Source organism: Natator depressus, chromosome 11 (genome assembly GCF_965152275.1).
Source record: "Natator depressus isolate rNatDep1 chromosome 11, rNatDep2.hap1, whole genome shotgun sequence".
NCBI lineage: Eukaryota > Metazoa > Chordata > Testudines > Cheloniidae > Natator > Natator depressus.
Genome location: NC_134244.1, coordinates 19,770,184 through 19,784,770, shown reverse-complemented (window position 1 = coordinate 19,784,770; position 14,587 = coordinate 19,770,184). Strand labels below are relative to the sequence as shown.

General features: G+C 39.5%; 1 protein-coding gene across 2 annotated transcripts in view; it reads right to left on the bottom strand.

Annotated features, from left to right (window-relative positions):
* Positions 1-14,587, bottom strand: part of THSD7B (thrombospondin type 1 domain containing 7B) — a 484,955-nt gene that overhangs the window by 50,836 nt on the left and 419,532 nt on the right. For both annotated transcript variants that reach the window (XM_074967286.1, XM_074967287.1), the window contains exons 16-17: positions 8,823-8,956; positions 7,361-7,514 (exon numbers count right to left, since the gene is read on the bottom strand). In XM_074967286.1, the coding sequence (XP_074823387.1) occupies positions 7,361-7,514; positions 8,823-8,956 (288 nt within the window). The remainder of the gene's footprint in view (positions 1-7,360; positions 7,515-8,822; positions 8,957-14,587) is intronic.

The window sequence follows — 14,587 nt, the reverse complement described above, 5'->3', positions numbered from 1 at the left end:
AATGGATTTTGAAGAGGGATTTGTGGCAGGCTAGAGATACACATGAACAGAGATGGATGCAAGAGCAGGGGCCACAAAGCTGGGAGTGAAGAAGATGAAGGGAAAGAGTGACTATTGGGAGTATAGGGAGTGAGAGGAGAAGAGGGAGGTAGCTGTGAGCAAGGACAAGTTTTTGTATGGTCTTAAAGATGAAGAAGAGGCACTTGTGTTTGATCTCATAAAAGAAACAAAGGAAAGAATTCAGTGTTGACTAGAGGTGACATGGTTGGAAGGGCTGAACAGGAAGGTGAGTTCAGCAGCATTTCAGGTTGACTGGAGATAAGAGAGGAGGGTCAGGCAGGGGATTGTTCCTGTGATTAAGGTGAGTGAAGCCCAAGGCATGGGAAGAGATTTGGATAGTGCAGAAAGAGGGGAAAGGATAGTACTATAAAGGAAGAAATTATAAGATATCATGAGAGCTTTGCTCTGAAATGCTGTTCTGTGAGAAATGTTAGAGTCCTCATAATTTGAGACATCTGCCACTAGGCTGGAGAAAGCAGTAGGAAATATACCCAGGGAAAAACTCTGTTTTAGAACGGGGTGGGTTAACAGTTCTCGTTCATTGCTAATGCATATGAATTTATATTTTTCATACAAAAGAATTACTGAGATTCAACTGCATCTTACAGAGTTTCTTCACTTCTGACAAATCTTAGTCCATTAAATAGATGTCATAAATGAATGTCTTTTCAAAGAGTTTGTTTTCTCTCCTAGTGTTCTAGTAATAACTATTATTTTCTTTGATCAAAGATTAATCTTCTTTTTACTAGTTAGGTAAGTGATTATCTCTTGGTAAGGTAGTCCCAGTTGGTTCGTGCCCTGCATGAGCTCATGTTTCTTGTAGAGGAAAAGAATTGTAACTTGAATCTACACTATAATTTGCATTATATTTGTACTGCTAAACATTGGTTTCTTTCTACACAGTGGAAGCTGAAAGGTGGGGAAGGAAAAAAAGTGATGCAACCAAAAGACTGCAGATTCAGGGTCTGAAAACAAGATATGTTGTTATTAAAGGACTTATGGGAGTTGAGTGCCTAACTACTCTATGTGCCTTTAAAAATCTCCTTTTGAATATCACTATTTGTTTGCACCATGTAGTTACATATCCCATGAATAATATTTGTACCCCAATTCATTGGAGGGGGGGAAGGGAAGGGAATTATTTGTCGGTGAAACATTTAGCCTACAAAAATGAAGGCAGAGCTGGGACTTAATTGAAAACCATTTACAAACAAGTTCCAAGACAAAGCCCTTTCAATCCAGGCACCCAATCCTACTTTCACTGAAACAAATGGTAATTCTGGTCTTAACTTCAATGGTAATAGGCTCAGGCCCTAAATTAATATCTTAGAGTCTGAAGTCAGTAACACTTTCACTTGCACAAGTGTGTCAGACTCAGCTGCAAGGAGTTTCCTTAACCACATAACTTTACTGACGTGAGCACCTTCCAGTTCCTATCTCTATATGACATGTATGGCGTTGAACTGGACTCAGAGATTAGTTTATACAAACTACCAAAATACAAAAACATGCCAGAAGCAAACCATTTCAAAACCAGACTGGATCAGCATGTGCCACAAGAGTGCAGTCACTTCAGAAGGGTGAAAGACATCATCTTAATTCCAACAGAGCAAATCTTCGTAAATATAACTACTGTATTTCTTGTAATCTGCTGTAACCACTTGGCCCCACTATAAACTAACACAAAAGGAAGTACAGGATATAATCAAGCACAGATAATCCACCTTTGTTTTGACAAAGGGAAGACATTTATGTAACACAAGAAAAGTTTGTTATGGAAGAGGATGGTAAAAGATGAGGAATAAAATTGTAAGGCTATAAAATGCTAGGTTGCCAGGTATGAGTTTTACAGTGTTTCTAACATATATCTAACAGTCCCTAGTATATCACAATTTAAGCCTTGTTTATGATCCATAAATGAGTTATCTATCTATGTACCTAGGTTCTCATAACCATGCAGTACAAAAGTTGGAACACATTAGCCAATGCATTTAATTTATTGAAATGCTTGTGGATTGCACTATACATGGCTAGTTACATTATGTTTAACAAACTACTCAAAGAGATGCGCAATTCTTAAACTTGAGTACGTGCAGTCGTAGCAAGTGGTTTTGACCAATTTTAACTGTGTTATGAACCATTCATCATAATCTTCATGAGGATGTAAATGTTCTATACAATAACATGACCAGTCCATTATAAAGTAAATGTATTAGCCTATACTGTTCATGTGGGGCTTTCTGCACTCTGTAATTATTTAAAAGGAGCTGATACATTCATTCATCCTGTACTTATTAAAATAGTTATTCTTTCCCCACTGATTTCCAGGTAATCTTTAAAATAAAGCAAGAAACCTGGACTATACTGCACAGTTATATAAAATCAGACCTAGGAAATGTATTTAGCCATAATAATTAGCACTTATATGGTGCTTTACACCTTCAAAGCACTGTACAACATCTCTTTCAGGTAATTTTCCTGATTTAACAGGTGGGAAAACAGAGTGAGAGCAAAACTTCTGACCTCATTTATATCTATGCAATTTCATTGATTTCAAGAGGGTGGCATGTGTGTAACTGTAGTCAGTATTTGGCCCAGACAGGCTAAGTGATTTGCCCAAGGCATACGTGGTTAGTGGCAGAGCTGAGGTTAGAAATCCAGTGTTTCTTGCTACCACTCCATTACTTAAACTGCAGAACTTTGCACTCATTTATCCACAGGTACAGTGCCAACAGAAATAGAGTAAATTTTCCCCATAATGTCCCCTGACAAGAATACTTCCCACCCTGGACTTGGATGGCCCATCTCTAGTCTTGGAAATATAATTCCATGTCTATTTAATTCTTTACTCCAGTCTCCATGTCTTGAAGCCTCTGAAAAGACTACTGATAAAGGTATCAGTTGTGATGAAAATTTTAGTAATGTATACAGTTGTCTATCAAGAACAGAAATGAGACCACTATTTCATTTCCAACTGCCTCTGTATGGAAAGAATTTCCAATCACCACCAATTCAGACCTGTCATCTAAAATTAAAGCCCCTGCCAAGTCTACAAGCCAACCACATTTCTTGCTCCCACTTTTAAAATCAGTCAGTATTTAAACACTATACAGATTTAAGAGAATAAAAACTTAATTGTTACATATATAGGGCCACACATTGGTATTGATCCATGTGGAGAACAACCACTGAAGCAGGAACAGCTGCTCTCACTGAATATATATGTAACCTTGTATAATTAACTAATTCCAGTCTCTTTACTGTAAATGCCAACAGCTGAGGCAAACAAGGAGGTCGCTCAGATCTGATATGGGGGCTATGGCTACGATACGGGGAGCATGATAGCAGAAAGCTAATAAAATAAAATTGAGATAATTATTCCAGGGACTTTCAGCACAACTTGCATATTAACTCAGCTTAAGAATGCTTTAATGAATTCAATTGAAGTCAATTAATTACATTTCCAAGTCAGATGAATCCACAGTCAAGACACTGTAGGTACCGCATGTTATTTGATCACTGAATATTTAACAGAGATGGCAGAATTTCAGTTTCTGGACTGTTTAGCTGGTTCTTTGAGCAACCAAGTGATGTCTGAACACGTTATTATAACTGGAACTAATATGAAATCTCTAATTTCCTAATGAATTTTCAAAACAGGCAAGCTTCAAACTGTTTTTATTTTGAAATGAATTCAAGCCTTCATGTTGAAACTACATGGATGTTCCTTAGTTACAAAAAAGAAAACTTTATGGGCCAGAAGACGGTCTTCTACCAGTGGAAGCCATGTTGGATTTACTCCTTACTGATAGAGAATGTCAGAATAATAGGGAAGCTTAGAATAAGTAACCTTGAGCTCACTGAGTTCAGCAAAGAAAGGAATGGAATCACAGAAAGCAACATTCAGGTATTAGATTTCAGAAAGGCACATTTGGGGTAATTGAGAAAGGTAGTGTACAATGGGAAGAAGTATTAAAATCTGCCACTGAGCAGTAATGGTGGGAAATCCTAAAAGGCACTATAACCAAAGTACAGCAAGCTGCAGTTCAACTGGAAATAAAGAATCCAAGATGGAGCTGTAGAAAAATCTGAAATGAAACAAAACCATACTGGAAACAGAAAAGGGAGTGAGCAAACAAACACAAATTCTTAGAGTCAGAGGAAGTGTCCAAAAAAGAGAAGAGCAGGAAAAAAATAATAATCAAAGTTTACGATAACCAAAAAGGTATAACTAAGGCCTTTTACAAATATATCAGGTGAAAGAAGTGGTGAGGAGTCCATTGTTTGAGCACTGACCTCTTTCAAGTCCGACTGATTTCAAGAGGAGTCAAGGGCACACAGCGTCTTGAAGGTTAGGAATCCACATGAGGAAGAGGACATATAAAACTATACCGAACAAGACACTAAAAAGTACACCACGGGAAACAATCCTTCATTGACGAGGAATAGATTGGATGGTCTAAGAGGTCCGTGTCCAACTGCTATGATTCAGCAAATCTCCTACTGGAATGAGTTTATTATCAGTCATTATCCAAATCACTTGAATTAAGAAAACGCAGTACACCAAGGTGTCTGGGAAGGAATTCTAGCATGACAAGAATCATAATCAAGTATTTTTCAATCTAAGACTCACAGGAGTGGGTCATTTCAGAGATAGCTATCACATGGTGGCCATTTAGTCCTGTCAACTGCTAAGAAGTTTCATGAACACTGACTATTCTCAAGAGAGCTGCAAATACCATGGGAATGGAGAAGCAAATCTTGTGAGTCTACAATTTTCCACAGTGCATTCTGGCAACCTGTCTCACAAAAATCTATCGCTAAATGTGTGTGAAATATTTCAATCCATATATATATGGATATATATACTATATATACGTGTGTATATATATAGAGAGAGAGATCTTAATGGGAGGAAGATCAGGCCACATATGTATAATTTTGACAATCATGCTTTGCCTTGAGACTATACTAATAGATCCATGATTAATAAATTTGCTGTCACCTATCTAAATGTGTCATAATCTAACTTAAAATCATTTAAAATAATTTCACAGTTCTACCACTGAAGTTTTTAAAAAGAGCAATAAAATATAGGGGATGGATGGCTCAAAAACAGAACTTTAACCATCTGGATGATGCATTAATATCTACCGGGTAGTTGGTATCAACTAAATGTTGTTATTGTCCAATGTGTTTTTGGAGACCTAAATGGAATGAGAAAATGGTTCAGTTCATTTCTTTGTGGGCAGCTGTCCACACTACAAAAACAGCCATCATAAACAACAGTAACTGGCAGCAGTGTTGGCAGTGTCAGCAGGGAGCCATGGAATCGACATACTTTGAAATGATAATATGTTATCACTCTTAGAAGAAGATTGTTTGAAATATGTTGGCTGAAGTGTCACGAGGAAGCACGCACCACCATTGTCCATGCTGTGCTTATTCTGTGGGTAAATAAAGGTCACAATAACAAATGCCTGCACTCTGTGCATACAAAATACTTGTGTTTTTTAAACATTCGTATTTAACAAATGTAAACAAACGTATTTAAACATTCGCAAGCTATTCACGTGTAAATGTCTGCACCTGCAAAACTTGGGCACATGTATGTATACGTGCATATGCAAGAAGCATGGTAGAGGCCTTGCTGAAAACATATCCCTTAGTACCTCAATCTAATGTTTTTCAATGGCCACTCTGTGTACACATACTTCAACCACCTCCAATTTCTTCATGTCTGCTGTCAGCAACACCATTGTCAATATGAGCAACTATTCTAGAAATTCGTAAAAGCAACAGTGATTTGCTTTTCACTCTTTGATAGAGCCTTGTTTACTCTGTAGTGTCCAAACTTATTTTATTCCAAAAGTGGTGCTGCTATAGAAAATGGTCAGATCCTAAGTTTGTCTGTCAACTTGTGCTGTTAATAATAATTTGAATCCATATAGCAACTTTCATCAAAGGATATCAGTGCATTGTACAATCACCATTTATTTAAACCTCCGAGCATCTTGTGAAGAAGGTATTATTAATTATTATACCCATTTTAGAAATGATTAAATTTCTATTATTAAGTGTTTCTTAAAAACACTTTTATTTTTTTATTTAAATTTTATTTAAATTTCTATTAAGTGTTATACTGCATCAAAGCCCTGCTGCACTAGGGGTAAGTACAGGAATGAAAATACAATTTTTATTTGACATGTCCCCATGTGGAAGGAGAGAAGCTTGCCTGACGGTGCAAGGAAACTTTCTGTGCCTGCAATAATGGAAACACATGCCCAATAGCTGTTCACACTTTTGATAATGAACCCTATAATACAGGGACAATGTTTATCTGTCATTTAAGTACAGTGCTCTCATATAGGTAAATTACATAAGACAGGTGTGTTACAAAACCTGTCTTGATTTTTCTAAGTTAAAATAATAAAGTAAAGCTGGGCAATTAGTGTGTGAATCATAACACTGGCGAGTGAGAAACACTCTGCTATGTCATACCCACCAGGACCAGAAATCTGCACAAGATTCAGAGTTTCCCTCCATCCTTCTCTGTGAGGGAGTGTTTGGGGAATAACGTCATGGATGTAGGGACACTTACAAAGAGCACGGGCATTTGGATAAGTGGCCTGTGCCTTTGCACAACTCACAGTCCTCTCCTTTCCTCATGGCACTATAGCTCAATCATGCAACAATGGGCTTCTCACTAATTGCTGTCCCAAACACTGCCTCAAGAGTGTTTCAAGGTGTGAAGAAGGAAGCAGTGCCAGATAACAATGCAATTCTGTGCAGGTTTGAGGGGGGGAAAGCAGTCATTGTCTCAGCCCCAACCTTGCTTTGCCCAGAGCCAGGTGGCTCCAGTGCTATGGTTGACCTGTAGATAGCTATGAGAGTTGTATAGCTCCACTATAAAACACTTACCTGTGCCCGTATAGATGGCCTTTCCTGGGAGTCAGCAGGCGATATGCCATGGAACTGCTGCTCTCTATCTCTTTGTACCTGCTTTGGCACCAGTCCAAATGGAGCCCCAATCTGGCCATCTGTCATAAATAATTACTATGTGTTTTTCGAATTAGTTTTTCCAAGGCAAAGTCTTTGGAGAAATAGCTGACATCTAAAATCATCAAGATTTAACCAGTCTGGACATAGAATCCATTGAGCTTGACTTCCCTTGGAAAGTCAGTTATCCTTGGTACTGAAACGTGTACTACAAAAAGGGAGCCTAAAGTGACTCAAGAAGAGGAAACTGAGAAGCAGGCATGAAAACATTCCCCTAAGAGACACTGTAAAACCCATTTACCTGTGGACACCGGCTCCATTGTCCCCAGTCAGACATTACACACTCATTAGGACAGTAAAGATTACACTTTTGGGTTTCATTAGGGATTTCAGACTGATTACACAGCATAATGGGCACAGTCTTGCCTTCACCATCTTCAGCAGTATTTACACATCTACAGGGAGAAAATTAATAATCTATTACATCTGGTAGTAACAGCTTAATGTATAGAACAACAGAGGTGCTTATTGACAACATATCTGTATGTTTCCAAATGAGCTATATATACCCCATGGGTCTGCACAATAAAGCTGATCAAACTATTTGTTACAAATAATATTAATTATGAATTTAGAGAATTGTTTTCAAACCTATGCTAACTCAATGCTGACTTCCTATATGCATTTATTTGTAAATATTCAATAATAATTGAATAATTTTAAACTATGAGATGCAAGCTTTAAATTTTGACTTCTTGCTTTGTGTGGTTACCATGTGAATATGAATAATTGGTCACCTATGTCACATGATATTGTTTCTGCTCCCTGACTGGAAGACAGTGTTTTAAAGAGGAGACTATGAAATAATAAACACACTTCCAGAACAAATTTTTGGAGGAATAATTACTAGTAATATTCATAAAAAGTTGGAGATAGAGGAATACTTTCCTGAATAATTAGTGGTTGTGTGAATACTTGCAAATAATTAATATTACTCCATAAATCACAGTGAACCGAACGTGGTGGTTTTATTTGACAAAAATATTAGTGAATCCAAATTTTTCCTTATTGTTGTTTTGTTGTTTAGCCTGCTCTGCTATATAGCTGGAATGTCAAAGGAAGAGTTCCAATTTAGGCATTGTATGAGTTCAAAGAAGTCATGATCATACCATTCTATAGGTGCTTGGCTGGCTGGTTCTTGCTCACATGCTCAGGGTCTAGCTAATCACCATATGGTGGGTCAGAAAGGAATGTTCTCCAGAACAGATTGGCAGTGATCTTGGGGAATTTTTGGCTTCCTCTACAGCATGTGGGTTCGGGTCACTTGCCAGGATTATCTGAGTATATTTCACCTAATCATTTCCCAGCCATTCCAAGGGCCTCAGGCACTTGTGAACCTTGGTCCCTCCTATTCTGTCTGTGGCTCATAATAGCCTAGTCTCCTGCAGGCTGTAATACTTTGGTCTCATTTCAGTTGTTGGGTTAGCGTGCAGGTGCTGTGTGGCCTTGGTAACCTATGATGGATGTGCAGGTGGTCATATGAGATGATCTAATAGGTCCTTCTGATCTTTAACTCTAGGACTATGAATAAAACTGCATCTGAGAGTGGTTTTGTCTGTAAACCTTTACATGTCAATGCACACCTTTTTCCACTTCAGAGATGCTGGACATTCACTTTCATAAGCCCAGTTATTTTTTCCTTATGGGAAAAAAAGTTTTAGTTTCTTTATCTTTAAAATAATTATGCCTTTCTTTTCACGCACCTGATTTCTCTAGTTTGTATTCCATCTCCACAGTGGAGGGAATTTTGTTCGCTGTTGATTTTGCATGGAGACCATGGTTCTACTACCCAGGAATACTGATTACACTCAGTGTAACATGGGACTGCCTCATACACCTGCCAGGGAAAAGAATCAAAATTATTCATTTGAACCACTGAGCATCTCCACAGAAATGCCTTAGGAAAACAACAATAAAAAGGACACCACTTGAAAAACACCCTGGCTTATGTTTGTCATGCTAAAAATGGTGTAATAGGTTTAAATTCATTGATTTATTATTGACTTGCTGAAAGATGTGCAAGTATGTAATGAATTATATGGATGTAGCATCTCTAGAAAAAAGAATAAATAAAAAGCTATTTTCTAAAGCCTGAACAAGAATTCCATTACAATTTCATTTGCTCAGACTCGTCACACAACATCTATCAGGTGTCCCTTCCCACAATTATACAGCATATTGTATCCGTAGATGTCCTTTAAGACACTAACTGAAATATAAGAAGCATTTACTTTTTGCATTTAGTGTGTCGTTATAAGTCATTCGCTGTACAGAAATGAAATTTTATGCATTCTGAGCATTTTTTAAACAAAAAATTGTAAATAAGTTTTTCCCTAACAGTCACTTAACTTCCGTATGTCTCCCAGGCAAACACTATTGTGAATTCATGTGAATTCTGTTTTCCTCATGTAAAGAATACATCTGAAAGCCTGAAAAATGTTTAAAACAGCTATTCAAGCTATTAGTAACACTGTACTGAAACACATTATATAAAAGTGTGTTTTTATGTTTAAATTAATAAATGTATTAACATTGTTTTCAAGGAATACTTTACAGGGCAGCTTCCTGTGCATTTATTTTGGTTGTATTTCACTGAACTTGGCCAATAAATCCAGCTTGCCTGCATAACTGAAGCTGAACTTTTAAGACACAGTGCTCTCCATTGCTCATTATGTAACACAATACACCATGCTGAAAAAAAAAGACTGCATATAAGATATTGCTCTCCAGCACACCAAAATCTTCTTTGTCTTGCTGCTGGGGAACAGCTCTATGCTGACAATTACAATGACTGTAATTCATACCTTTTCTTACAAAATGAGAAACTTTTACCACACTGTTGTAGTTCATAATTTCATTAAAAAATGGCAGATGACGTCCATGCATGTTCTTGCATTAACAATAAGGAAGCCCTATTTGCAATATCTTTTTGAGGTGGGGGAAGGGTTAGAGATAAAGTACTGTATAATGGAAAACAATATTGGTGCAGTGTCTGCATGTTGGTGGCAAATCAAATGAAAAGGAGAATATTTATTTTCTATTCCTAATGTGCTTTTTAACAATGTCAGAAACTAATTTTAACTGTAGGCCTGCCTTCAGCTCTGGGTATACAGAGTTCAGGTTTAGCTGAAAGGGACATGAGATAAACTGAAAAGTGAAAATATGTGAGGACAAAATGAAAGAAGACAGAGGAATGGAACCGAGGATTGGTGAGAGGAAAGTAAGGCTTTAACTAATAAAAGAATCATATTTCATGCCATGAAAGCTGAAATGGGAAACAGGAGGGTCAGAAGCCAATTGCTGTTAGAACAAGGAGGTGATAACTGCAACAAAGAAGTCAGCTTAGAAGGATGTGATAAGAGGAGAGAGATAAGAAGTGTAGCTTTTTAAAAATAATGGAAATGAATAAAAATGGAAGGAAATGCAACAAATCTCAGATTATTGAGCCTGTGGATCAAGTATGACAAGATATAACAAAGGCCCTACTTCAGGGACAATAAAAGTTTGTTCATGGGTGGGATGTGTTCTTTCTCCATATTTTTAAGCCTGAGTCATATTTTAAGCTCTGTGTGCACATAACAATGGGCCAGGTTCACTCGTGCTAATACACAGGACTGAAAATTACACTTCCATGTAATAACCTACGTGCCAGTACAGAGCTACCATAAATAAGGGCAAATGGCATTACACTGGCACCCTTATCTTGGTGTTTCTTGAGATGGAGGAGGATAATTTTATGTTTCCAACTTCATCTCTCACCAGAGGGATGGGGGTCTTGCACAAAGTTCAATATCAGCTCACATTGCACAGCAACTAGTGAATCTGAGCTAATCATGTCTTTACACTGAGGCACTGTCATATATAATCCCATATGATTAGGGAGCTTATATAAATACTAAGATATTCCTTCTTACACATGTAAGGAGTGGTCTAGCAGCAACAATACTGATATATTTTGCTGTACACTAACTCTAATTAATATTAATCTGAGTTACACAAGTGCAATGAAAAGAGAATATAGCCCTTTAATTACCATTTATTGGAGGGACTGCTAGTTTCATTAACACACGGGAACGACAAATGTCTTTGCTGAAAAGTCTAGGGAGGCAGTGTGTTCCAGTGGTTACAGCAGGTGGCTTGGTGCCAAATTCCTTTCCTTCTATTCCTGATTCTGCACTGACTCACTATTTGACCTTGAACTAGTTACTCCACATTTGTGAATTAGTTTATCCAGCTGTGAAATAGACATATTAATTCTTTTCTGCTAAGTATAGTGATGCCTTTAATTAATATTTGCAAAGCATTAAGCATACAGGAGACTACATGTATAAATGGGAAGAATATTTGTTTTCTTGCTGTGGAGAAATCGACTATTGCCAAGTGAGGTTCTATGACAAAATGTCCTCTATCATATAAGAGCCATTGAAGATCAACAGTTACATCAAGGTGTTATTTCCCAAGATATGGGCTTGAAATAGGTGCTCTCTGTGTGAACAGAATGATCCTTGTCACAACGGGGAGGCAAATAATATAGACAGAAAAAGCAAAAACAAAACAAGACTTAGCCAGCAACATACCAAATGACCTGCAAACTGGTGCTAAACCTCTGTGGAGCCATTTCATTACAGAATGACAAGTCACAAAATATTAACGGAGTGACACTTCAGAATGGTGGTGTGATGCCTGACTCATCACCTCTTGGTGTTATCAAATGCTGACTGTGAGGACACATTAATGTTTCTTTAAATCTCTAGAAAGAGTGGTGGGTCTAGGAAGATTCTAGAGTCAGAGGGCTCAGTTCTGTTCTGTACCTCCAGATAAAAACAGCCAGGGGTGGGGCAGGTGAGAGGAGGAACCATAAAGTCTTGATGTTACCTTTGTGCTGCAGTTCAACCCCTGGTTTATGTTAACAACAATCTCCCCAGGTCAGTATATGGGCAGTGCAGCAGCTCAGAATCCCTGCTCTGTGCAATACAAGGGCTTTCGGAGGAAAAGGAACATGTGGCCACTTAAGCTGCTTCCGGGAGCTGCTTGAGGTAAGAGCCAACCGGAGCCTGCACCCCTGACCCCCTGCCCCAGCCCTAATCCCTCTCCCACCCTCCAAACCCCTCGATCCCAGCCCAAAGCACCCTCCTGCACCCCCAACCTCTCATCCCCAGCCCCACCCCAGAGTTGGCACCCCCAGAAAGAGCCCTCACACCCCCCCACACACAAACCAAACCCCTTAGCCCCAGCCTGGTGCCCCCTCCTGTACCCCGAATATCTCATCCCTGGCCCCACACCAGAGCCTGTACCCCAACTCCCTGCCCCCGCCCAGAGCCTGCTCCCTCACCCTGAACCTCTAATTTCTGGCCTCACCCTGGAACCCATACCCCCAGCCGGAGCCCTCACCCCCTCCTGCATCCCAACCCACTGCCTCAGCCTGGAACCCCCTCCCACTCCCTGAACTCCTCATTTATGGCCCCACCCTGAAGCCCGCACCCCCAGCCAGAGCCCTCCACCCCTTCCCACACCCCAACCCCCTGAGCCAGCCTGGTGAAAATGAGTGAGTGAGTGAGAGTGGGGAGAGTGAGTGACCGAGGGAGGGGGATGGAGTGAGCGGATTGGTGGGGCCTCGGAGGAGGGGCGGGGCACGGCAAGTGTGTTCAGTTTTGTGTGAGTAGAAAATTGGCAACCCTAGTGAACAAACCAAAACAAGACCCATTCCCCCTGCAGCCCCGAGTTAGCATCCAAACGACGTCCTACAACTCCCTCAAGAGCACTTTTTGCTACCGCCTAGGGTAATCAACCTTCTTACTATTATCCATGATGGCTTCTTTGTCTAACTGACTGTCCCTCAGATTTAGGATGCAGCTGTGGCCTTGGTTCTCTCTCTGACATTTCTGATTCCAGGTGTTCCTCCACCTGCTGCCCAGCCTCCATCAGTGTGGATAACTCGTGCTGGCACACCCAAATCGGCACCTCTGGTGTTCAGGCCGTGGGCTGAAGGCCATGATTTGCCCAGTCCACTAAGCACAAGGCAAAAGTGCACAGCCATATCCGCAGGGGAAAGGGTTCACCGCTAAACTTGCTCCATTTCCCCTGTATCTAGGGTGGAGTTAAAGAGCTGCACCTGTCACAGTGAGTTAGGAGAACCCTCAGTGGATTTATGCAGGCTCCTAGTGTCTGCTAACAGGTGAGGTCAACAGAACAGTCTGTACCCCATTTCAATACATACTTTATACTCAGTTATATGCTCTAGGTCCTGTTCTATAAACAGATGCAAGATTGACCTCAGTGGGATTCTGCAAGGGTCTGCACTCAGACATTTCTTCACAGGATGGGGGCTACTATTTGTAACTTTGATTCTGGCCTCACAAATGATGAAGTGTAACTTGGTCACAAGCTGTGCTCCTTGTCACAGTGGAACAGGATCATTTTCTAATTTCTCTCTCCTTGCTAGCAATGATATATTTTAATCAATGCTGATTTTTCTCTTTGTATCAGCAGGAGGGTCTCCAGGTCATATCTTCTGCTTATAGTTATATTGTTTAAGAAGATCAAGGGAATGAACCTCCTTATTTTGGGTTGCCCAGAGAGTGTGACTCAGCTGTATTACTCTGTATGACTTACTGCCAATTAAACTTCACAGAGTTTAATTGTATGTTCTCTGGTGCACTATAAAGCAGATAATAAAGTCTGCTCTCTGACAACCACCATCCACACTCCCTCTGTGAAGTACAACCAAAACCATTAAAATAGTTTACTTAAATTGTTTTTCTAAATTCCCAGAGTTTGCTGGATTTATGCAATCAAAGCACAGTGATAATATATTCACAAAAACCCACAGGTGTAGAAATATACAACACTGCGCTAGCAACACAACCCACTACTCAAGGAAAGGAACAAAAAAAGACTTGACTGAATAGTTTCATGTCCCCTTTCCTTTAGTGTCCTCTTTAAATACTGGGAGTTAACTGGAGTAGGGTTTGTGATTCCGCCCCCCCCCCTTTTGCCTCCTTCTGTTGGTGGAGAGGAACTACAAACCAGTGATAGCTGGACTAAGGATTTCCGGGTGGTGTAGAGCTCCCAGAATGGCCCAGTGCTGCTCCTCCTTGCAGAACGTGCTCAACACATTTGCCCTCTTCTAAAAATGAATCCAAACCAAACCTTTTGATGTTTCTAAAATATTTGCTTAAATATTTCCCTCAATTAATTATTAATTATTATTATTAATGTGTTTGGGCCAGAAATGCAAAATACCACAAGAAATTCTGTTTTCCTGGGGTGAAACCATGTCCCATTGAAATCAATGGGAGTTTTGCCACTGCTTTAAATGGGGTCAGGATTTCACTTATGGTCTTCACGTCAGAATTAGAAGCAGGAAGCACCATAAATCTTGTGAAAAATCATATACATTTGAGATCCTCATCACATTTTGAAGATTGAAGAGAATAGTACAACTTGATTACAGATAAAGAAGAAGAAT